This window comes from Anomaloglossus baeobatrachus, chromosome 5 (genome assembly GCF_048569485.1).
Source record: "Anomaloglossus baeobatrachus isolate aAnoBae1 chromosome 5, aAnoBae1.hap1, whole genome shotgun sequence".
Lineage (NCBI taxonomy): Eukaryota > Metazoa > Chordata > Amphibia > Anura > Aromobatidae > Anomaloglossus > Anomaloglossus baeobatrachus.
In genome coordinates, this window is record NC_134357.1 from 241,949,092 (window position 1) to 241,975,171 (window position 26,080).

General features: G+C 43.9%; 1 protein-coding gene across 5 annotated transcripts in view; it reads right to left on the minus strand.

Annotated features, from left to right (window-relative positions):
- KDM2A (lysine demethylase 2A) overlaps positions 1-26,080 on the minus strand; it is a 211,585-nt gene that overhangs the window by 23,712 nt on the left and 161,793 nt on the right. For 2 of the 5 annotated variants that reach the window (XM_075349286.1, XM_075349290.1), the window contains 5 exons: positions 19,017-19,289; positions 18,675-18,806; positions 17,485-17,565; positions 16,561-16,596; positions 12,317-12,891 (listed from right to left, as the gene is read on the minus strand). In XM_075349286.1, the coding sequence (XP_075205401.1) occupies positions 12,317-12,891; positions 16,561-16,596; positions 17,485-17,565; positions 18,675-18,806; positions 19,017-19,289 (1,097 nt within the window). The remainder of the gene's footprint in view (positions 1-12,316; positions 12,892-16,560; positions 16,597-17,484; positions 17,566-18,674; positions 18,807-19,016; positions 19,290-26,080) is intronic. The other 3 variants (XM_075349287.1, XM_075349288.1, XM_075349289.1) reach the window with 3 other exon arrangements.

Sequence of the window (26,080 nt, forward strand, 5' to 3'; positions counted from 1 at the left end):
GGAGCCATTTTTCAATGACATCGCCAGCCCACATGTTGTTTGTGCTACTGTGAGCAGCTGAGTGGCCTAAACAATGCTCCATGGCCTGCAGAGTCTCTGGACTTATCTGCCATCGAGCACATCTAGGACGTTATCGGATGGTAAAGGAGCTGCCAGCAGCGGATTCTGATAATGTGTCCAAGTGTATTCAGAGTAGCAGAACATTCCTTAGGCCGGTTTCACAGCTCCGGTATTTTGCCGGAAGCCAGATCCAGCAGACATGCAGAACAGTTACATTCAATTACAGTGGAAGAGCGACACCATGCAGCTGTGTGCTTCGTGCACAACCGCATGTGTCCGTGGCCCTAAGGCTGCTTTCACACATCCGGTTTCAGCAGTGCGGCTCAATCCGGCTGTGAAACCTATGCAACGGATGCGGTGAAAACACGCATCCTTTGCATAAGTATTTACATGCGGCCCGTCCGTTTTTTTCCGGTTGCGGCACGCTACTGAGCATGCGCAGTGAAAGAAACCGCATGTGGCGGCCGGATGCGGTTTTTTTCCGCATCGCGCCGCATCTGGCGTCCATAGGCATGCATTGAAAAATGCGCCGCAGCGTCCGGATGCGGCGCAATGCGTTTTTTTTGCCGGACAAAAAAATGTTGCAAGATACGTTGCCTCCGGCCACCGCTTTAATTAATTTTGCCGCATCCGGAAAAAAACGGATGCAACGCAAAGCCATCAGGCTCAATCCGGTAATGGTGCAAATCTATGGGGATAAAACGGATGCGGTACCGGATCCGTTTTACCTGTTTTTTTTTCCGGATTGTGCCTGATGGAAAAAACCTGATGTGTGAAAGTAGCCTTACACAGCCATTAATAATCTCACTGAGTGTGGGGATTTTTCAATCCCAATACTGAATAAATTGAGATGGTTTAACATTAGTGCTTCCATCACAGATCAGTAACACGTCTTCATTCTGTGATTTCCAGAATTCTTTTACGCTTCCTTCAATGTCAATGCAGGGGAGTGTAGTTACATTTACAACATGTCAAATTGAAAAAGAACTGCCTAAGGGAATGTTCACATGTTGCGATTTTGCAGCAGTTTTTTCTTCTGCACCAAAAACTGAAATAATTGACATACAGCGTATTGGCTCAAAATAAAATATGCACATAAAGAATACATAGTATGAGATTTCATAGGTTTCTTTGATTTTGCCAATTATCTAGAAAGCTGCAGATTTTAGGCACCCAATACATTCAATAAGAAAGGCTGAAAAATTGCCACGTGTGAATATACCCTGAGGCTATGTGCACAACACATATAGTAGTTTCTCTCGCAGTATACTGTAAGGCCTAAGCCACACGGCGAGAAAATCAAAGCGAGTGGAGAGCGATAACACATCGCATTCCACTCGGACCAATATTAGCCTGTGTGTCAGCACACATGAGCGATTATTTTATCAGCCCTAATCGGACCGAGAAAACAATCGCAGCATGCTGCGGGTACAATGAGAGACTCATTTCTCTCGCACCCATTCAAGTGAATGGGGCAAGAGAAAAGTCGCACTACACTTGCATTACACCGGTATACCGCGAGTGCAGAGCGAGAATGGCAATAGCCGGCTACAAAGGAGAGAACTAAAGATGGGAGAGAGAAGGCGCAATAGGGTATTACCCGATTTACTGGGTAAGAGGTATAAGGAAATGGTGCACTCACCTGGTCGGGTTGTGCCAGTCACAACCCCTTTAATGGCATAGGCGAGTGCTAAGGTGGTCCAGCAGCAGCCCTGTTGTACAAGCAAGACATCAAATCCGGGACTGGAGAAAAACAGGTTTAACACCGCGCTTGAAGACCACGGACATCAGTGTTGAACACACAATTCTTTTATTTTACTTCGTACCTACGCGTTTCGGAGACCACAACTGCCTCCTTCTTCAGGGAAAAGAATTTTACAGAGACCAAGGAGGAGCCCTTAAAAAGGCTTTTTTAAGGGCTCCTCCTTGGTCTCTGTAAAATTCTTTTCCCTGAAGAAGGAGGCAGTTGTGGTCTCCGAAACGCGTAGGAACGAAGTAAAATAAAAGAATTGTGTGTTCAACACTGATGTCCGTGGTCTTCAAGCGCGGTGTTAAACCTGTTTTTCTCCAGTCCCGGATTTGATGTCTTACAAAGGAGAGAGGGAGAGAAGTCCCTCCCGTCCCTCCTCAAAGCTGGCCCGCCCCCCACAGCACTGGCCCGCCCCCTGCAGCTGAGGACCGCTCGCACAGTCGGACCACAGTCGCAGGGACACTAGCATGACACTCGGCTCCTGCTGTACTGCCAGCAGGAGCCGAGTGTCATGCGAGCATCGCACTAGTGCCCCGTGTGGCCCCGGCCTAACAGTCAACATCCAACACACGGAGGGCAGAAGTGTGTTCATTCCACCTCCATCTGGTCAATATACGGCTGCATACAATTTAACTGGATAGAAAATTGCAGAAGTCACTGTGAAGAATCATATATGACATATGTTTCCTTACAATTCGTCCCTATACTGAAAACCAAAGAGCAAAAGGAAGTGCTTGAGCGGCCACATGATAGCCGCATATGTGTTTCCACGACAGCGGATTTTTCTATTTATGCTCGTCCCTATAGTGGGTGGATGCCTTGGCATCCATCCTGAGAGAAATGTATTTTGTGGGCCCCCTCTATGAGGCCTAAACACCCTCTAAGAGTAGTATAAGATTATTACATAGAAGCTTGTGCCGAGATAGAAGCTTGTGCCGAGATAGAAGCTTGTGCCGAGATAGAAGCTTGTGCCGAGATAGAAGCTTGTGCCGAGATAGAAGCTTGTGCCGAGATAGAAGCTTGTGCCGAGATAGAAGCTTGTGCCGAGATAGAAGCTTGTGCCGAGATAGAAGCTTGTAAGGTTTCACATGGAAACCTCACCTACACAAGAGGTCTGTTGGGTGAACAGACTGCCTGCTGGCATTTCTGATTTCATGATTATGGTGTGGAAGGTAAATCGATCCAGAAAGATACATTTTGTAACAGATGCTAAGAAGATTCATTAAAGGGGTGGACCGACACCTACAATGTCCTTTCTCTAAACATCCTAACCACTACTGTATCCAGCTTTATTACACTGGGGAACAGTTTTGAACATAATTTCTGTTGAGTTCGATTTTCTGCTGATTTAGACTACAATAGACATGCCGATGTCAACACTGGGGTCAGTGTTCTCCGATCACGTCAGGCTGTTTCTCTACAGCTGATCTTAATGCGATTACTTTAGGCTGGATCGAGGGTAGCATTAGTACTCTCCTATTGGCAAAGAGCGACCGCTCTGGAGTGGGGTACAGTGGAGGATGTCCTTGGCAACCGGCTGTTATTTGTCTAGCCCACTCAGTTACACTTGAGATCGTGTTTGTGCACTGCTGTATTTAATGAACCCTATTACAAAAGTCTGTGTTTTACACATCATAAGATGCCTTTGGTGTACCTATGGTTTGGTGAGAGACAAGAGATCACTCCAGTACCCGATACTCATCCTCTTCTACCCTCAGCTTTACATCCAGTGCCTCAGTCGGCTGAAATCCCAGTTACAGTTTTCTTTGAGCGACCTCTTTCAAGAATAGCATTATAGTGAAGAACAAAACAGCAATGATGAAGATTTTGAAACTGAATATGTCTCCGTTCCTAAAGGGACCATGAGTTGAAAAATTTGGCACAGGCTTGGGCCTAACAAAAAAGGCTTCAGAACTCCAGTATCAATGACTGAATGAGAAAAACTTGCTTGAAAGACCAGCAAAGGTATCCTACTTTACATCCAGAGAAGGTGCATGTCTGCAATACTTTACATGTGACAGTGGCTTTGTCATAACATACAGTGCCTACAAGTAGTATTCAACCCCCTGCAGATTTAGCAGGTTTACACATTCGGAATTAACTTGGCATTGTGACATTTGTAGATCAGCCTGGAAGTGTGAAATGCACTGCAGCAAAAAAGAATGTTATTTTTTTTTTTTTTTTAAATTGTGAAAAGTTTATTCAGAGGGTCATTTATTATTCAACCCCTCAAACCACCAGAATTCTGTTTGGTTCCCCTAAAGTATTAAGAAGTATTTCAGGCACAAAGAACAATGAGCTTCACATGTTTGGATTAATTATCTCTTTTTCCAGTCTTTTCTGACTAATTAAGACCCTCCCCAAACTTGTGAACAGCACTCATACTTGGTCAACATGGGAAAGACAAAAGGAGCATTCCAAGGCCATCAGAGACAAGATCGTGGAGGGTCACAAGGCTGGCAAGGGGTACAAAACCCTCTCCAAGGAGTTGGGCCTACCTTTCTCCACTGTTGGGAGCATCATCCGGAAGTGGAAGGCTTATGGAACTACTGTTAGCCTTCCACGGCCTGGACAGCCTTTGAAAGTTTCCTCCCGTGCCGAGGCCAGGCGTGTCCGAAGAGTCAAGGCTAACCCAAGGACAACAAGGAATGAGCTCCGGGAAGATCTCATGGCAGTGGGGACATTGGTTTCAGTCAATACCATAAGTAACGTACTGCACCGCAATGGTCTCTGTTCCAGACGAGCCCGTAAGGTACCTTTACTTTCAAAGCGTCATGTCAAGGCTCGTCTACAGTTTGCTCATGATCACTTGGAGGACTCTGAGCCAGACTGGTTCAAGGTTCTCTGGTCTGATGAGACCAAGATCGAGATCTTTGGTGCCAACCACACACGTGACGTTTGGAGACTGGATGGCACTGCATACGACCCCAAGAATACCATCCCTACAGTCAAGCATGGTGGTGGCAGCATCATGCTGTGGGGCTGTTTCTTAGACAAGGGGCCTGGCCATCTGGTCCGCATCCATGGGAAGATGGATAGCACGGCCTACCTGGAGATTTTGGCCAAGAACCTCCGCTCCTCCATCAAGGATCTTAAGATGGGTTGTCATTTCATCTTCCAACAAGACAACGACCCAAAGCACACAGCCAAGAAAACAAAGGCCTGGTTCAAGAGGGAAAAAATCAAGGTGCTGCAGTGGCCTAGTCAGTCTCCTGACCTTTACCCAATTGAAAACTTGTGGAAGGAGCTCAAGATTAAAGTCCACATGAGACACCCAAAGAACCTAGATAACTTGGAGAAGATCTGCATGGAGGAATGGGCCAAGATACCTCCAGAGACCTGTGCCGGCCTGATCAGGTCTTATAAAAGACGATTATTAGCTGTAATTGCAAACAAGGGTTATTCCACAAAATATTAAACCTAGGAGTTGAATAATAATTGACCCACACTTTTATGTTGAAAAGTTATTAAAATTTAACTGAGCAACATAACTTGTTGGTTTGTAAGATTTAAGCATCTGTTAATAAATCCTGCTCTTGTTTGAAGTTTGCAGGCTCTAACTTATTTGCATCTTATCAAACCTGCTAAATCTGCAGGGGGTTGAATACTACTTGTAGGCACTGTACATGGTTTAATGGAGGAAGTGGGAATTCCAATCTATAACTCAAATTAATGGTGTGTGTTCATCAATAGCTTAAAGTGGAGCTTAAAGTGTGTCCTCCAGCATAATGACAAATTATTTGGTGCAGTCCCAATTCTCTTTGTGGAGAATAAAGAGACATAGTCATTGAGTTTGATCATCTGTGTTGGCCTTAACCCCTTCACGACTGAGGGCGTACCAGTACGTCCTAAATCATGAAGGGGTGATCACCGCAGGCTGCTGCTATGAGCCGGCGGTGATCCCTGCACATGTCTGCTGATTTGAACAGCAGACATGTGCGGTTATCAGGGGCATGTGGATCCGCGTACCACACTGTTAAAATGTGACAGCACGATTTAAATGGCTGCGGTGGGGAAATCTCCTTTCTCCACTGCCACTGGAGGCCACGTGACGCGATCACGGGAAGCCAATGTTTGCCACAGTAGCAACGGGTCATGTGATGACTCCTGTCGCTATCATGACATAGTTCCTGTTACAGCCGGCAGAGCACTGGCTGTAACAGGAGATCAGCATTTCTGCTGATCAGAGCTGTGCAGCTCTGATCAACAGAAATTAATGAGCGATCAGATTGCTTATCCTTATAGTCATCTAGGGAGGCTAGTAAAATAAAAAAAAAAGTAAAAAAAAAGTTTTAAAAAATTAAAAACAAAACCTAAAAAGTTCAAATCACTTCCAGTTCGTCCCTAAAGGAGGTTTTTTTTGTTTTTTTTTTAAAAAAACAAACAAAAAACAACACATTTGGTATCGCGGTGTTCAGAAATACCTGATCTATCAAAATATAAAATCAATTAACCTGATCAGTAGATGGTGTAGCGGCAAAAAAAATCCAAATCTTAAAATTAGTGTTTTTGGTCGTTAATATGGGCATACAGGTAGCAGAGAGGTGAAATTAGCCGTACCTGTATGCCTACTGGATGATGGGGTCGGTTTGGAAAAATCCTCTTTTATATCTTCTGGGCTATGGGCCTGTGCTGCCCGGATGATAGGACTGCCTCCGCTCTTCATTATACAGGATCCTTCCTCCCCTTCTCGTCAGAGTCCCTGTGACGTCGGGTTCGTGGCCAGAAATCCCGTGCCTGCGCATTCTGTGTGCCGTCTCTCCACGGGCACATCAAAATTGAAGCCTGTGCCCAGAGAAGGGCGGAATAGTGCACGGAGGGATGGCAGGCACAATGCGCAGGTGCAAGATTTCAGACTGTGCACCTGAAGTCACAGAGACATCAGGGAAGAGACGGGGAGGAATCCTGCATAATGAAGACGGGAGGCCGGCTTATCTTCCGGGCAGAGCTCACCCCATAAGGCCATATCTATCTAGGGTTGCGGTGAGCATCTTTAACCCATTGATGCTTCACAGAATTTTATAATATTGGGCCGTGAAATTGAAATGTTATTTTTCAACAAAAATGATGCAGAAGGTCCAATTTTATAAATTTTCACAAAGGCATATAGACAACAAAATTTGTTAAGGAACTTCTCCTGATTACAGCAACACCCCGTATCTGGTCGGGAACTAATTTTCAGGCACAGTATAAAGCTAGGATGGGAAGGAGCGCCATATTGGAGGGCAAATTTTACTGTTTGCAGGTGCCATGCGACATTGGCAGAGCCTCTGAGGGGCCAGAACAACAGAAACCCCCGTAAGTGACCACAGTTTACAAACTGCAGGTCAACTAAACCATCTAGCAGTGCAGTGACATCACATATGTTTCACATAATGCTATACTAATGGGCAGTAAAGAAAAAACACTTTTTTTATCTCCAATTTTACATTTCCCCGGGGGAAATAGATAAAAATGCCCCACGTGACTGTGCAGTACAGTTTGCCCACATGGCGAGACTTAGGAGGGAAGGAGCACCATTTCTCTTTTGGAAGTTCGTGTCCTAGAATAGTCTGCAGACTCCATATACAGAATCCCTAAGTGGTTGAAGAACAGAAAACTCCCTCAAGTGACCCCAATTGAGAATCACACTCTTCTGGGAATTCATCTATGGGTATAGTGATTATTTTTGCTTTCATGGGTGTTTTTTCCCCAGAAACAAGCAGCAATGGATGTTGCAGAGTGAAAATGGAAATCTGCCTTGTTGTGCCCATACATTGTGCCCAGCTTGAGCTTCTGGTGACCTGCACCCCATAAATTCAGCAGGCTCTCCTCACTACAGAAATACCAAACATGTGGACGCGAACTTTGGTTTAGGCACATTGTGGGGCTCTCAGAAGGGAAGGGGGCATTTTGACTTGGGAGCACAGATTTTGCTGGATTTCTTTTGGGGGCGAGGAGCAATAGCATGTTTGCACAGATCCTTTTTGCTACCAGTAATATAGGAAACCCCCTATATTTCTTTTAAACAGATGAGGAACCTGAGTGGGGATTTGATTTTTTTGTGGGTTGAGTAGAAGCTCTTATTGGAGAACATTTTGGATCAGTTCACATTTATCCTGTGCTCTACTCTGAGCACTTACATCTAAAATCACAAAATACATAATTCAGATGACACCCCGAAGGATCCATTCACTAATGAGGCAGCAGAGATACTGTAGAATCAGTGTGGCTTCGGTTAGGCTTTAAAGATTGTGGTCGACTACACTTTTACGCACGTCTAAAAAGACTGGCATGACCGGATCACAGGACAAAGAGTATAAAGTGTCTACATCTGCCTCATTATAGTAAATGATCCATTGGGGGTTCTGTTTGAATCACATATTTCAGAGATTTACACAGAAACTCTGGTGTAAGCACTCAGCGTAGCGCGCAGGATAAATGTGAGCCAAGCCTTACGGCCATCTTTGGGAGAAAGAATTAATAAATCAAAAGCAGTTCAAGATTTTATTCTTTATGCCATTCTCAATGCGGTATAAGTGATTAGGTGGCTGAGTGGTTAGCACTGCAGTCTAGCAGCGTTAGAGTCCTGGGTTCATATCCCACCAAGAACAATATCTGCAAGGAGTTTGTATGTTCTGCCTGTGTTTGCGTGGGTTTCCTCTCACACTCCAAAGAGATAAAGATAGGGAATTTTGATTGTGATCCCCAATGGGGACAGTGTTGCTGATGCATATAAAGCGCTGCGGAATATGTTGGTGCTATTTAAAAATAAAGATTATTATTATTATATCTCTTGTCCATATTTTATTAATATTTCATTAACAATAGCAATTATATGTGATCCCATGCAGTAATGTCTGAATACTTTTTTTTTTTTACTTCCTCCCGGCCCAGGAGCTTTGGTATGATCAGAACATGTTCCAGCCATTACACAGTACATTGCAGGGGCAAATACGAGGGGGTGCTAATACGTCTTTGGCTTTGTGATTTTTTTTTGTGTCTATGGAAACGAATGTTACGTCACATGAAAGCCTTGTGTCTAATATGTTTTCAAAATTTTGTGCTTGTTGCTTATAGCAACAGTGTTCTAGGCACGCGGGAAAACAAAATGGCGGAGTCTAATGTGATATTCACAGCAACTGAGAGCAGAGGAGTGATAACTGAGAGCAGAGGAGTGATAAAATTCTTGTTTCTGCAAGGAAAGTCCGCGAAGGATATTCCTAGTCATATGTCGCAGACATTGGGGGATCAATTCCCTTCATATTCCACAGTTAAGAACTGGGCTGCCAAATTTAAAACGGGCCACTTCAGCACCAATGATGAGGAACGTTCTGGACGACCGAGAGTGGTTGTTGTTCTGGATATCGTCGATGCCGTGTACCTCATACTGGAGAATCGACGAATTTCAGCTAAAGCAATAGCAGACATTATGGGGATTTCCAGTGAACCTGTTTGTGTCATTATCCATGAATATTTGGACATGAGGAAGCTATCTACAGAGTGGATCCCCAAATGTCTGACAACAGATCACAGAAGCATGTGAGTGAAAACTTCCCGGTCCATATGTCAGTGTTTCTGGATTGTTAAGCACTTCCTGGATCGACTGGTCACTATGGATGAGACCTGGATTTATTTGTATGACCCTGAAAACAAGGAGCAGTCAAAAAAGTGGTGGCACAGTGGTTCTCCTCGTCCAAAGCAGCTCAGGTTGCAAAAATCAACCACTAAGGTGATGACGTCTGTGTTCTGGGATAAGGAGGGCATGCTGCTAGTGGACTACCTTCAAAAGGGTTCCACCATGAATGCACAGTATTACATTGAACTTTTGGACCAATTGAATTAATCTCTGAAGGCCAAAAAGCGTGGCAAGCTGTACAAAGGAATCTTGTTCCTGCAAGACAATGCCTCCGCTCACACTGCACAAGCGACCAAGGCAAAACTGTCAGAGCTGGGCTTGTGGCTGGTTGACCACCTTAATCACCAGATCTAGCTCCCTCCGACTATCATCTGTTTCCAAACCTGAAGAAACACCTCAAGGGTACCAAATGTCTCACCATTTCTGATACCATAGCTGCTAGAAATGCCTGGTTTGAGGCACAACCGAAATCCTTCTTTTTACTAGGCTTACAGAACTTGTAATACCAATGTAAGAAGTGTGTTGACATCAGTGGAGAGTATGTGGAATAAATGTAAAGCTTCATCATCCTATCTTGTTTCTCTCTGGGTAAAGCCAAAGACTTATCAGCAGCCCCTCGTATTTAAGACTATCTCAGCACAGGACCTTTTTTTTTTTTTCCTTTAACACATCAAATTGTGAAAATTATTTTAATTCAAAATTCTATTGATTCTATTGATTAAAATGTAGTTTGTGGGAAAACTTCATTAATCTTTTTCCAGATTAAGTGTATGTTCACACTTACTGCATTTTTTACGCAGCGCAAAATACACCGCATTTTACAGTGCCAGCATAATCATTAACATTTCTGAAATCTCACGCACATGCTGGGTTTTTTCGCATGTATTTTGAGCTTTGCTGCACATTTTTGCCAAGATGCAGCAAGACAAATTTTTCAACATTCCTGTAAAGCTTTTCAACTATTCAAATGCGAGAAAAAAAGTCAGGTAAAAATGTGTAAAAATCACGCATGTTGTATGCAGTATTTTTCTTGCCACCACTCTGGTTTTTAGTGCAGAAAAAAATCCTGCAAAAACACCATGTGTGTACATGACCGAAAACTTTAAGCAAAATATGAAACGGTGTCTGACATGTAGCATGGGCTCAAACCTGATAGCCTTTAAGGGGTATTCCCATCTCTAAGATCCTATTCTAATATGCAGTAGGTGTAATAATAATATTAACTCCTTAATGAGTAAAATTACGTCCTAAGCGGTCAGTGTAATCCCCGTTGGCTACTGCCGACAGGAATCCGTGCACATTAGCCGATTTGTACAGCTGACATGAACCCCTGAAGTGGTGCTGTCAAAATGTGACAGAGCCATTTAAATCCCCTCCGCGGTAAATCTTCACTTACCTGGCTCCATCAGCGTCACCGTGACGTGATCACGGTGAGCCGATGGTTGTCATGGTAGCAAAGGCTCATGTGATGACTCACTTCCTGTTTCACCTGGCCGAGTGCTGCGTGCCAGTAACAAGAGGTGAGAATTTCTGGTGATCTCAGCTGTGTAGCTGTGATCAACAGAAATGAATGAGCGATCAGACTGTTGATCCTTATAGCCCCCTAAGGGGAGTAATATTAAAAAAAAGAGAAAGAAAAAAGGGTTATTTAAAAAAAAAAAAACAAAAAAAAAACCTAAACGTTCAAATCATCTGCCTTTCGGCCCATTGAAAATTAAAGGGTTAAAAAATTTTAAAATACACATTTGGCATCGCCACGTTCAGAAACGGCCGATCAAAATATAAAATAAATTATTCAAATCTTTAAACGGCGCAGTGGAAAAAAAAATAAATCACATGGCCAAAATGATGTTTTTTGTTGCCACAAATTTAGCGCAAAATGCAATAACAGACGATCAAAACGCAACATCTGTGCAAAAATAGTACCATTAAAAACGTCAGCTCAAGACGCAAAAAATAAGCAGTCACTGAGCCATAGATCTCGAAAAATGAGAACGCTACGAGTCGTGGAATATGGCGCTAAAAGTGCACAACTTTTTTTGGACAATCTTCTGATTTTTTTTAACCCCTTAGATAAAAGAAAACCTATACATGTTTAGTGTCTGTGAAATTGTACCAACCTGAAGCATCACACCCACACATCAGTTTTACCATATAGTGAACATGGTGAATAAAATATCCCCAAAACAATCATGAAATCGCACTTTTTGTTTGCAATTTTTCCGCACTTGGAATTTTTTTGCCGTTTTCCAGTACAATATATGGTAAAACTTATGGTTTCATTTAAAAGTACAGCAAAAAACAAGCCCTCATATGGCAAGATTGACAGAAAAATAAAAAAGTTACAGCTCTTGGAAGAAAAGGAGCAAAAAAAACAAAACAAACAAAAAATAGTAAATCGGCTAGGGGTTAACACATACCTCCAATTAGAAATGTAGTATAGTTCTCCTGATTAGCCATGTTAGGACATTGCAGCTTAGGTATCCATGGTTACATCCTATTATATAGTGACAGTTGTTTATAATAGTAACATATATACCTAAGCTGCAATGCCCTGCACATGAGGTAAGAGACATGGCTATATCAGGAGAACTATACTATATTTCTAACTGTAGGCATTTGATAATATCATTTCACCAACTACATATTGAGATAAGATCTTGGAGATGGGAATACCCCTTCAAGTGTATGGGCGACAGAGGCGAAGGTGAGGCCTCCACCTGCTATAGTAATCCATAAGCACCCAGAGGAATGATGTACTCCTTGACAGTGGAGTATATGAGTCCGGCTCCTGACTGCACTTGATGTATACATTGGTCATGGAATTAAAGTGACATCATATAGTGCATTTGGGGAATAATGACTGGTCGCACATGTAACACACTCACCATTTGTACCAGACCTTGCAAACTCTCATACAGATGCAGAGCTCTTTCCGTGTTAGGTACTGGAAGACTGACAGCCAAACATCCTTCTGCATGGACAGGTCATCTTTACGCTCCCCTGGTATCAATCCATTTTCCGCTTCATCATCTTCATCCTCATCTTCATCCTCTTCGTCCTCATCGGGTGGCTGAGGAAGAGGTGGGCGAATATGATGCCTGGGATTTGGTGTAATGGCTTGCAGTTTTGGGACAATAGAAGAGGAACTGAGTTCTTTTGGGGGTCGCTGGAGGGTAACAGTGAGGTAGGGGCTCCGGTGCCAGGCACGGTCAGCTTCCGAATGTTCTCGCCCACTGGGGTGGTTTTCTTTTTCACGGGTTAGCTGTCGCCTCTTGACTCTATCGTCCCTGTTGACGTGGGTTGCCTGTGGTGTGGTTGCTGGCGGCGTTGGGGGGCCAGAAGATGGTGAAGGAGGCAGGAGGAGAAGCGGTGGTGATGGGGGACTCTGACCCAAAGGAGGCCTTAAAACTTTGGCTGATAAGTGCGGGTCCTGATCACAAATGTCCACAGCCTTTCGTTTCTAAGTAAAAACAGACAGAATCTAAGGTTATTTACAAATTACACGAGCAGTGTATAACATAGCACAGTGGCACATATAATTTAGCCAATGTAGTCAGAAGAAATAGCATTACACTCAGTATCTTACAGTATTACAAGTAATGCTCATAGAAGATGGCTAACTAAAGATCATATAACATTCCTGGAAAGGGGAAGGCGTCATTGTGGCCACAAGGTATGATAGTGAAAGCTTTCAGTGCCCGCAATGGCTCAGCCTACATCAGACGTAGAAGTAAATAGCTTGTGACAATGTGCATAATGTGTGTGTTGTGAGGATTCACAAGTCTGCAGTCACATAGAGTGACTGCAGACATGTCGTTTTAAGCCAGACAACCTCTTTAAAGAGGACCAATCACCAGGATTTTCCTATATATCCTATATATAAAGTGCTATACTGGCACAATCATGTTGATTCTAAACATACTTCTTGTTGTGAGATTGGATATATAGTTTCTGAAATACAGGCAAGTAAAGTTTGTGAAATACACGGTTATTTGATTGATAGGTGCTGCCGAATAGGTGGGTTGAGTTTTGATATTATTATTATTAGTTATTCCTGCCCCTGTCCATCCTCCCCCCTGACTGTGTTATTACAGGGGGAGGAAGGACAGGGGGGGAGGAAGGACAGGCAGGCAGACAGGTGGGAATAACCATCAAAACCTAACCCACCTATTAGCTATTCAGCAGCACCTATCAAATCAAATAACAGTGCATTTCACAAACTTTACTTGCCTGTATTTCAGAAACTATACATCCAATCTCACAACTAAACGTATGTATAGAATCAGCATGATGGTGCCAGTATAGCCCTGGCTTTAGTTTATGCAGGAAAATCCTGGTGATTGGTCCTCTTTAAAGATATTGTCTGGTCTAAAATAACAAGTCTGCAGTTACTCTATGTGACTGCAGACTTGTGAATACTCACAACGCACATAATGCGCACATTCTCCAGTGTTGGTGATGGGAATGGCGGGCACGTGGCAGAGAATGAGATATGTATACTCCGGCTGGCCTCACACAACACACTTGTACTGAGCGCGACTAAATCCGTCTAGTCTGATTCTGGCTGGGGTATACATATCACATACTCTCGGCCACATGATCGCTGCTCCCAGTGCTCACACCGGAGGATCCTCACACCATGCTATGTGAGGATTCCCATGTCAGCAGTCACATAGAGTGACTGTAGATGGTTTAGACTGGACAACCCTTTTAACTTTCTATGGATATGAACACTCATCTCAATGACTATAAAAGATACACCGGAGGGCACCAGCAGTTGGAAAAGTGCGCAAAACACAGTGTAGACAACCATATGCAGCAAAAATAAGGCTAAAGTAGTTAGATTTATGCAAATCAAAGACAAATTACAATTCATATACAGGGCGATTTCAACAGGATGGTAAGTGACAAAAAATCAAGGCAAAACCGGTGACTCCGAGGGGGAAATCGCTTTTTGCATGTTGTAATTTGCAAGAATGGCGACTTTGCTGGATCGGTGCAGCCCGCCTTTCAGAATAAATGTTAATGTGGTCTGCGTAGAAACTATACTCTGCCTTGGGTAAAGCAAATCAAAATCCCTGGGCGTTTATGTCACATGAGATGTCCGGGCTGTACAAACACTACAGGAGGGACTGGACGGGTTCTGAGCTATGGACCAGCATTGTTCCAGAAAGTCAACCGAGCTGAGGTACCACAGACCATGGGATGCCATATCTTGTGGGAACCTCTGCCTTGTAAGTCATACACATTACATCTTCAGGAGCCAAAACTACACGACAAACCCAAATGCTGTTACTTAAAGGGATATTCCCATCTCCAAGATCCTAATATGTAGTAGATGTAATAATAATATTAGCAAATACCTCCAATTACAAACGTAGTATAGTTCTCCTGATATTGCCATGTCTCTTACCTCATGTTCAGGGCAATGCCGGACCTTAGGTATCCATGGGTACGTCCACCAGCAACTAACTGACTATATGCGTGGTCGTAACCATGGATACCTAAGGTCCTGCGGTGCTCTGAACATGAGGTAAGCAACATAAAGGAAAACTATACTATATTTGTAATTGGAGGTATTTGCTAATATTCTTATTATTACACCTACTACATACTGGGATAGGACCTTGGAGATGCATTGACTTGCAGGTAGGATTGGAAAAGGACAAAGTGACTGACAGCCTGCTGTTCAGCAATGAGGATACCAATCACCTCATTGGGAAGGTCAATCGTCACAATGTCAGAATATGGGACTCAGAAAAACCATATGCCCTTATCAAGCCCAAGAGGGACTCACCCACAGTAAATGCATCCTGCAAAGTCTACACTCCTTTTGTTGCCAAGGACACTGTAAGTGGCCACTCATACAGTGACCTTAAAAAAATGGCCTATGCCACAAAAAGCAGATCTGTAAAACAGTCATCAGCAGTATACTGCACCGCCACATTTTAACTAGAGCGTTTGCCTATACTTCAATGAATTGCTACCAGAAACATCAATTCTCCAATGTCGCGTTGGCCTCATCGATCATCATATCTGTTTGCAGCATCATTAAAGACCCGGCAAATCTGCTACCACACAGTCCGAACGACCAGAGACAATGCATCACTGACACGGTGGAGTCCAAGTCCGAGGATAAGGGTCTGGACAGATATAGACTACCGTCTAGGCATCTGCAGAGTCACCAATGAGATCACTCTGAACAATTGTAGTGTATAGGTAAAACTTAGATGAATACACTTGTGCCATCTTCTCGGTTATGAATGCCAAGGCAATAATTTTGCTTCACCCTTTTCGAATCACCCTGTATATATTTGATAACTGAATTTGCAAGTGTCTAATGCTTTAAAGGGAGCCTGTCAGGTGCAATATGCAGCCAGGACCACGAGCAGCTCTGGGTGCATATTGCTAATCCCTGCCTAAGCGTCCCTGTATCTGGTAGCAAAGATAAAGGGATCTTTCGAAAAAGTATTTCTAAAGATCCTTTATGATATGCTAATGAGCACAGGGACTAGACGCAAAGGCTCCCCCCCAACTAGTCTGCCCTCTTAGCACATCCACAGGGGCATGCTAACATGCTATTCAATGCCCATTGCCCAGCATCACTGGCATGAACGCATGTACCTGTCCATTGTCACCTCCTCCAATGCCGGCTTTAGGCTCAGTGCGCATGATCAGAAGTCCCAAAACTTCAGGTCATGCGCATAGACCTCTCTGAAGCCAGGACGCATACACCCGGCTTCATACACTGCGCATTACCAGAAGTGCCCGGCATTCTCATTATGTGAACTAAGCCTAAACCTGGTGTCCAAGGCGGTGACAATAGACATAGGTACATGTGTCACCCACTATGACGCTATGGGCAATAGGCATTGAACAGCATGATAGGCAATGGGCATTGAATAGCATGTTAGCACTCCCCTATGGGCGTGCTAACATGCTAAAAGGGTGGACTAGTAAGGCGAAATGTATGCTAGTGTATACAGGGACGGTTAGGCAGCGATTAGAAATATGCACCCAGAACTGCTCGAGGTTCTAGGTGCATACAGGACCTGACAGGCTCCCTTTAAAGTTGTTTAAAACAAATCAACTAAAGATAAAACCCAAGTTCTACACTTTATGGACTTACATTGTGGAGCAGGACTTTTTCCTGATCTGACGTCACCTAAAAATGAAACAGAAAAAGTATGCATAAGCATGGATTCCTGGCTAAAAGCAAATGGTGAAACATTTCAGGTTCATTAAAGCAGAAAAAAAGCAAAAGTTAAATATAGAAAGTAAAAGGTCTTTGTGGGAGCAACAAGATCAAGTTTTCTGGTACAGATGACAATATTGCAGAAATTACGTGATCCGATTTTCCAGCTGGATGTAGCAATATTGAACACAAATGTACATGTACAAGAAATAAGTCACACAGCAACATTAAACCAAAATACTGCTCTCTGTTATCAGCCGTTATAAATCAGAAAATGTTCAATAGCAGCGCTCTTAAATGGGATTATAGAACAGGAAGCCTAATGGGGAGAGGTTTTAGTGTCCACATCTTTACAGCTTGTCGGGATATAAGTAATTGCATACTCCATACTAGGCCAGCTAGTTAATTAGGGGTAGTGCCTTTTGAAGATCAAACAATCAGGATTGGATCACTTTTAAATGAAGCCGTAACCAAGTAACTGAAAGGCTGGATCAATCAAGACTGGTATTTTGCATGCCAATCTTGAAGAACACTGCGCTGGAGAAAGAAGCGTGCAGCTGCCTTGCTCCACCGCAAGAAATGTACTCCAGTTGGTCACTTCTGTGGTATAAATTAGGGTGAATTTTTCAGCCGTGCTGCACCTTGCAATCCCCCGGCGAAGCAACACCTACTTTTTGAAAAGTAAGCGGAGCTGTCCAGGACTGGCGTAAAACGTTAATTGTCGCAAAGTTTTTGCACAATTACAAGTTGTGCAAAAATTCTGTGACATCTCAAGCAATTTAATGACAGAATTCTGGCAAAAATTGTTTGATGAATTGGTCCTAAAGTATTTTAGGAAGTAGAGGTCAGTCCGCTCACCGTGTGCTTCCGCTGATCGTTACATTTGGGGCATTCCCAGTAGTTGGGAAGCTCGTCACTCAGCAAGCCTTCACCGTCCATCTGCGATACAGGACACAAAAGGTTAAAGCACAGGGTTCTTGGCCTGTTACTTCTAAGTTATTAATAATAAGTTACTTCCTTATCAACTTTTTGAATTTTAAACGCTACCTAGAATTTAAGAGCTATTCCATCTAAGCTGATATATATGTCTATTCTGTAATATGCTCCTAAATCACTGGGTGACCAGGGGAAAACCTACAGGAGGGAGCACCCGCAGAAGCCTAGATTGTGTCATGGACAGAGCTGACAACATAACAGGCCATAGGCCCTGTCCACCGACATAATACAGAGACAACTGCAGTCCAGGATACAGCACTAGCCAGGGGATTCCGATATCTGAAGGTTGCTGCGCTCAGTACCAAATAGGTCCTAATCCCAAACCATGGTAAAAGTGATTATTTATGTTGCTTACAAGACACCAACATATTTTGTGGTGTATCAGATGTCAGCTACATATGTGGCCCTACATGAGGGCTGCAGGTTACAGGTCCAGCAGTTACAAGCCCTTAAACCCCTATGGAATGAACAGGCAAAATAAAAGTGGGATTTGGCCAATAGAACTGATGAACATATACATCGTAGTCCTGAGGAGACGCTCTCCCTGACCAGCGACTGACCAAAGATGGTCGGCGGCTGCACCGATCAGCACATTCATATGGCGGCTGTTTTTTTTCTTTACACCACATAGCAATGAAGGAAAAAAAGTTCTTCAGAGAGGTCTAAAAGTGGCACCTAGCCAAAGTGCTGAGGACTACAACACAAGAACTGCTTCCATCTACCTCCATCCACCTAACATCAGTGATGGCCCTCTCTCACCATCCTGTGAGTATGATTTTTTTTGTAAGGGGTTGTCCAGGCTTGGCACAGATGTCTACAATCACTAACTGCAGATTGTTGAATCTATGACAGCATGCGATGAATCCCCCATGTGACCAAATGTTGGGATTTGCATACAAATGCGGTCATGTGTCAACTCATCCAGCTTCTTGATTCATTTCTGAGAAGCCGAACGTGTTTAGTCAGTAGTCACAAAGACAGTGAACTTTTGTCCTAAGCCTGGACAATGGCCTTTAGCGATGGTCCCTCAGCGAACAATTATGGCTACTCACCTCTAGGCAACCAGGATGGACAATCTCATTGCACGCAGAGCATTCCATGAGCTTCTTCTCAAAGTCCCGGGAATCGCTGGTCTGATCCACCTCTTCACATATGGCACAGGTAACAGAGTGGGGCAGTCTGGGCTGGAGGACAGAGGAGGTCTTATCAGTGACCTCATCATTACAAAACCCTGGGGCTCACATAAACTCACCCTACCATGAACAAAGCCATGTGTCTTTTCATAATTCTATCAAGTGGCTGAAGTGGGAGGAACAGGATACATAAAGAAAAGGGTGGGGGGGCCAAAAAGCAGAAAGCAATGTGTACAAAAGCCAGACCCTTAGAATACTTACTGCAAGGCACTGCCTTTGCATGCATGACTGCTTCATTCTGCCTGGACCTCCAAACTTCTTCATGTCTTTACAATAGTGGCAAGTCCCACATTCTCTCTGGAGACATGCTTGGCATTTTCGGCACCTTACTCGTCGCCTCCTTGCACCAGAGGACGCAGCAGAATGACCAGAGATGGTGGCCACTGGGCGAGGGGCAGAGGCGACGTGTCGGGCTGCGGGCCGCATGATGTGAGGTTTGGTGAACTGGATCTTGGGCCGGAGGTGAACTTTAAACTAAATGTAGGGGTTTAAAAGAAAAATAAATGAATAACTAAAAATAATGAGGGAACTTACAAAGAATCAAGAATTATGTCATGTCAATTTTTAGAAATAAAGATGTAGCAGAGCAGATTTTTTTCCCTTATTTCACTACTTTTTATTAGATTAAATGAAGATAAATCTATTACATTACCTGCAGTGTGAAAAAACCTGCAGATAATACTCCTGTCACCATGGCTTCTATCAAGTGATGGAATCAGCTCAGCTAGATCTGTATACAGGAGGAATTGGTCCAGCAAGGCCTTTCATTAACCATGACACAACACAGTTCAGGACTCCATTGCTAGGAGTAACTTCAAACACCGGATATGGGTGACCAGGTCATGGTACCATGCTATAGTGCTTATAATCCAAAAGGGTAGTGGGCTACAAAATGACAGCATTAATGTATTAAGATCCTATATTATGTCTATATTACTCCTGATCGTTCCAAGGTCGTGCAACAGGCTTTGTTACATTAAAGGGAACGGTCATCCTTACAAATGATATCAATCTGCGGGTAAGTAGTGTTACTGATCATATTAACTTCGATCCTCCTGGTAACTGCTGACTTTCAATCATAGGGGCAGTGCAGGCAGTGATTACAGCCATTGCTCACTGTACAGTGAGCGGCAGCTATAAACACGCCCCAGTACTCTGATTGACAGGTGCTCTGCACAGATCTGCTTACAGTCGCTGCTCACAATACAGTGAGCAGACCTGTGAGCGGAGATCCTATATCTGCTGGTAAACAGCATTTTCCAAGGCTACAAGTTCCGTTTAAAGCATCCATTAGATGCTATCATTGAAACAAGCCACGCCTTCAAGAATGCTAAGGCTATGTGCCCACGCTGCGGAAAATGCACGGATTTTGCTGCAGATTTCTCGCGGAAAATCCACGGCTTTTCCAGAAATCAGCAGCACAGCTACTCCCCAGCCATTTCTATGGCATTTGGGAAATGCTGTGCCCACGCTGCGGATTTCTTTCGTGCGGAAAAATCTGCAGCATGTCAATTATTGTTGCGGATTTTCGTGCGGATTTTGCCAAAACAAAAAAATCCGCAAAATCCGCAACAAATTCCGCGTCAAATCTGCACCTATGAAAAGGTGCGGATTCCGGGGGAAAGCTGCGGATTTTGATGCAGAAAAATCCGCAGATACAGAGTCCCGTGGGCACATAGCCTAAGGCTATGTGTCCACGAGAGAATGTAGCTGCGGATTTTTCTGCATCAAAATCCGCAGCTTTCCCGCAAAATCCGCACCTTTTGAAAGGTGCGGATTTGCCGCGGATTTGATGCTGATTTTGGTGCGGATTTTTTTTTTTCTTACCAATTTTAAAGCCAAAATCCGTATGAAAATCCGCAACAATAATTGACATGTTGCAGATTTTTACGGATCAAAATCCGCACGAAATCCGCTGTGGAAAAATCCGCAGCGTGGGCACAGCATTTCCAAAATGCCATAGAAATGGCTGGGAAGTGCCTAAGCTGCAGATTTTCGGGAAATCCGCGGCTTTTCCGCGAGAAATCCGCGGCAAAATCCGCGCATTTTCCGCAGCGTGGGCACATAGCATTAGGCTCCAAAAATGTGTCAACAACAAGGCCTTCCATTAATTGGGGAAGATCACTAGCAATCAGTGGTAGTCTGGAGAAAGTTAATGTGATTTTCCAGGCAAAAAAAATAATACATATATGCATTAATGAGCGTTACATAATGGGACACATTACTTACTAATATAGGTCAATTTGGCGAAGTGTCCCCGTTGTCAGATATCCACTTTACCACTTCCAATTGTGTGCTTGACAAGAGACAGCACATCAGTGTGTGAAGGGTGACGGCTCACTTCAATAGCCAAGCAAGCCTCTGCTGCCTCTAGATCAGCTACCTGACAATGGTGGCCTTCTGGGCTAATAGAATATATAAAAAGGTACATATCTCACTACTTAGGACAGCTGTAGTGATTTGGTTTTACCGGTCAGTGTCCCCAGCAATTTCCAACCACCTCATTCTGATAGTTGTAATAGGGGAGTCCCGTGTACAACTCTGTAGTACGTGCACACTTTGTGCAACCATCCACAAGGTTGTAGCAATATAGAGAGATCCAGGAACCTGGGCACCACACGTCCTCCTTTTGGTAACCTTTTTAGTCCAGAAAACATATCTCTTTCTATGGCTTAATAGAGGCACTGTGAGGCTGAAACCTTGTAAAGTAAAGAAGGACGTCTGGTGCTCTGGATCCTGGATTTCTCTGTATAGCCCCATTCTGAGCCTCGTAGACTTACAATGGGAACGTAACCTCTGGGTCTGTGCTGCAACAGTGGTGGAAATGGCAGAAGATGGCAACCGGCAAATATTAGAATACATGCGCTACACACAAATTACTGATTGCTAACAGTGTGTATTATACATTCTAGAATGCCTATTGATGAAAATGAATAGCCATGGCAGTCTCTCCATAGATAAGTATTTAGGAGTTGCCCTTTCTTAATTAATGGAGAGTTACCACCATAATTAGGCTGGTTTCACACTACGTCTTTTTAACATCCGTTGAAAACGTTTTTTTAACGGAAGTACGGATCCTGTGCAAATCCGTTTTGTGTTTAATGCATTTTCAATGGACTCACGTCCACTTCCGTTTGCATTCGTTTGCGTCCGTTAGATGCAGGATCCGTCATTTTGCGTTAATTTAACATGTTTCAAAAACGCAACATGTAGCGTTTTTTGGCTTTGTCAAATTAACGTATGTCACAGGATCCTTGACATTGCGCCGCGAGCTGCAATGCATGTCAATGAGTGCTGGATCCTGCCTACCAAAAGTCGTTCAGTTGCGTTATAACAGGATCCTGATTCTCTACTGAGCATGCCCGGTACAGGGACAGGGTCGGTCGGTCTCTCTCTCTCTCTCTCTCTCTCTCATGTGCACGCTGCCCGGCTCTGCTATGTGCACGCTGCCCGGCTCTGCTATGTGCACGCTGCCCGGCTCTGCTATGTGCACGCTGCCCGGCTCTGCTATGTGCACGCTGCCCGGCTCTGCTATGTGCACGCTGCCCGGCTCTGCTATGTGCACGCTGCCCGGCTCTGCTATGTGCACGCTGCCCGGCTCTGCTATGTGCACGCAGCCCGGCTCTGCTATGTGCACGCAGCCCGGCTCCTAGCAGCTGTAGACACTCGTAACCAAGGTAAATATCGGGTATCCAAGGCCGATGTTTACCTTGGTTACCAGCGTATGCAGCTGTCAGAAGCCTCCTCCCAGTCTACCTCCCCTCAATCCCGATCACATGACTCCTTTGCCCGCCCCTAACATCCAGTGCAGGATCCTGCAAAATAACATATGCGTTTGCATACGTTATTTGCTGTAAAAGCAGGATCCGTACTTCCGCTAAAAAAACGTTTTCAGCGGATGTTAAAAAGACGTAGTGTGAAACTAGCCTTAGTGATTCTTTTTAGGCAGGGTTTTCTGGGCAGAAAGACTCCTAAAGCATAGTAAATCCTCCCAGAGATGAAGAAATATCATTTATTTGCTGTTCGGTTGCTGCTATTCAGCAGTCAGTAGTGTGCGCAGCAATGTGATGTCATGGGAGCGTGGCCTGTGATCCTCTGCACATTGTGAGCAATCCGGGATGCAACAGGGAGGAAGGCAGAGTGTACAGGCTCCACACAATAATATCATCAACATGACTGCAGGCGCGCGTCACTACACAGTATACAGATTGTCCATCTTGAGACTGGAGACAAGTCTCAGGATACGGCTTTGTATTAGGAGTGATCGGGCACGGAGGGTGGACGTGAGCTGTAGGGAAGACAATCTGCTTCTTGGGAAAGGTAGTTTAGAGGCACAGTAGGATTTCTAGGAGGAAGTTCAGATTGCAAACCATAACAGACCACAAGGATGTCTGCAGGTGGTGCAAAGGGTAAGGAAAAAATATATCTGGCGTTTGGGGTGGGGAGTTATTACAGGGACATCAGATTGGTTTTGTCCCTGGAAATCCCCTCTAAGCTTCCTACTCGTTTTACACAGAGCAGTCTTTTCATGATCGCAGCGGTGCAGATGTCACTCTGTATAATGCCTTTGTAGACGTACTCGTGGGGAGGATAAGGTTTTCTACAGTCATCTGTTAATGGCGGACAACCATAATGTCCAAGCGGCATAGTGCAGAGCTGCTTTATTATTGTGGCTGAAATCTACTGTAGTGGTGCTTTAGTTAGTACAGGCCTGTCACAGCAGTGTATGAGCGCTCTTAAGCTATGTTCACACGTTGCGATTTTGGGGTGTCATTTTCTACAGTACATGTTTAAATAAAGTTAGTTTCATTCACCGCAAAACGCAGCTGTTACATTTCTGCACTCATTGTTTTCAATGGTGAAAAATGCAGCAGAAACGCTGAAAGAATAGACATGCTGCTTCTTCAATAGTGCACCAGTTGTCCATTTCAGCCAGGAAAAAATGTAGGTTTTAATCTACATAAAACTCATGAGAAAAAAAAAAAATGCAGCAAAAGTGCAATGTGTGAACATAGCCTAAAGGCCGCTTTACACGCTGCGATATCGGTACCGATATCGCTAGCGTGCGTACCCGCCCCCATCGGTTGTGCGACACGGGCAAATCGCTGCCTGTGGCGCACAACATCACTCAGACCAATCACACGTACTTACCTGCATAGCGATGCCGCCTCCTTTCTAAGGGGGCGGTTCGTTCGGCATCACAGCGATGTCACTAAGCGGTCGCCCAATAGAAGCAGAGGGGCGGAGATGAGCGGGACGTAACATCCCGCCCACCTCCTTCCTTCCGCATTGCCGGCGGCCGCAGGTAAGGAGAAGTTCCTCGTTCCTGCGGTGTCACACGTACCGATGTGTGCTGCCTCAGGAATGACGAACAACATCGTACCTGCAGCTGCAACGATAATTGGGAATAGTCACAGATTAGCAATTTTGAACGTTTTTGCGACGATGCAATATCGCTCATAGGTGTCACACGCAACGACATCACTAAAGCGGTCGGATGTGCGTCACAAAAATCTGTGACCCCAACAACATTGCTAAAGCGGTCACATGTGCGTCACAAATTCCGTGACCCCAACGACATCGCTAAAGCAGTCGGATGTGCGTAACAAATTCTGTGACCCCAACGAGATTGCTTGAGCGATGTCGCAGCATGTAAAGCGGCCTTTACTGTACATCAGTGTACCTCAACCATGTTTTGCCCCATTAGAGACCATACAAGAGAGAAGATCCCTGTACATGTAGTGGCCAACAAAGCGTACACGGCTCTGTACTAAGGAGCTGTAGCTAGGGCGGTGTTACCATGTTCACATACAGATGCACTAAATACTTCTGTATACTTTTTTTTTTCTGTAAAGACGCTTACCAATAACTATTTCGTTCATTAAATATTGTGTTTCTGTACATATAATAGTGTGTGCTAATATAGTCACCTACCGCCATCACCTCTCTTCAGACGCTCTGTGTGCCCTGGAAGTGGCTTGTACAATGTAAGGCTATGTGCGCACGTTGCGTAAATACATGCAGTTACGCTGTGCTTTGTAGCGCAGCGTAACTGCATGCGTCCTGCGTCCCCTGCACAGTCTATGGAGATTGTGCAGGGGCCGTGCGCACGTGGCGTTTTAGAGCGCTGCGTTCTAAGAAGTGACATGTCACTTCTTCCATGCGCTTTGCCGGCAGCTCCTGCTCTGTCTATGGCAGGAGCTGCAGGCAGAGCGCATGGAATCTGCTTTTTTTTTTTTCACTACGGACATTTCTGCAGCGATTTAAAGCGCACATGTGCTCTTCAGATCGCTGCAGAAATTTCTGCAGTGAATGTACGCAACGTGCGCCCATAGCCTAAGTCTATAGAGGGGAAGAACAAGGCTCCATAGGCTTACATTACAATAGAGACTTCCAGATCAGACAGAGCGCAGGGCGATATGGACAGCCTCAGAATAGGAGCAGAACAGCGCTGAATACCGGAGAAGATGGCGGTAGGTGAGTATATTACCACACTGACACTACACACACAGATTCAATGAAGAAAAAAAAAAAAAACTTAATGGGACGCCTTCTTTAATTGACAAAAAAAGTGCATAGTTCTCAACGGGGCAATATGGGAAGACTATGAAGAAGGAAAGTGTGAAAAAGTGTGTAATCTAGGCAAACATTTACTAAGTTCTGTTCAGATAACATCGGACAAAAGCTGAAAAATACGGTAATTCTATGTTCCCACTATGTTTTTGCTACATTGTTGAAATGTATTTTTTTTCCAACTGCCAAAAAGGATAGCTATACAGCTGGATCTTGTTACCAAAAGGAGTGTACGTCTGGAGGTGTCTCCTGTGTTTAAGGGGTTCTATTTTGCTTGGGATTTCATTACTTCAAATATTGAGCAATTTTAATATACTGTACATTATATATTCATATTGTTCAGAGTAATATATGAAAATTAATCAAAACTAAAACTAAAATAATTTAATAATCAAATTAATATCACAAAAATAAAAAAAGTAGTTAGAAAATATAAACTTATAAGTGCTATATAATCTATAATAATTGTAAACAATGAATGATAGATGCTTAATGCATGTGTACAAATATATATGTATAAATACACACATACACCTACAAAATTATATATGTATATATCTTACATTCCTAATTCTTATAATTAAATAGCAAATACATGATATGTACAATGGCACTCCTAATGAGCACAAGTGAGGTGTGAACTTGGCCTCCCTGATATTGTGTGCACTAGCCTCAATCCCTAGGCTTATAGC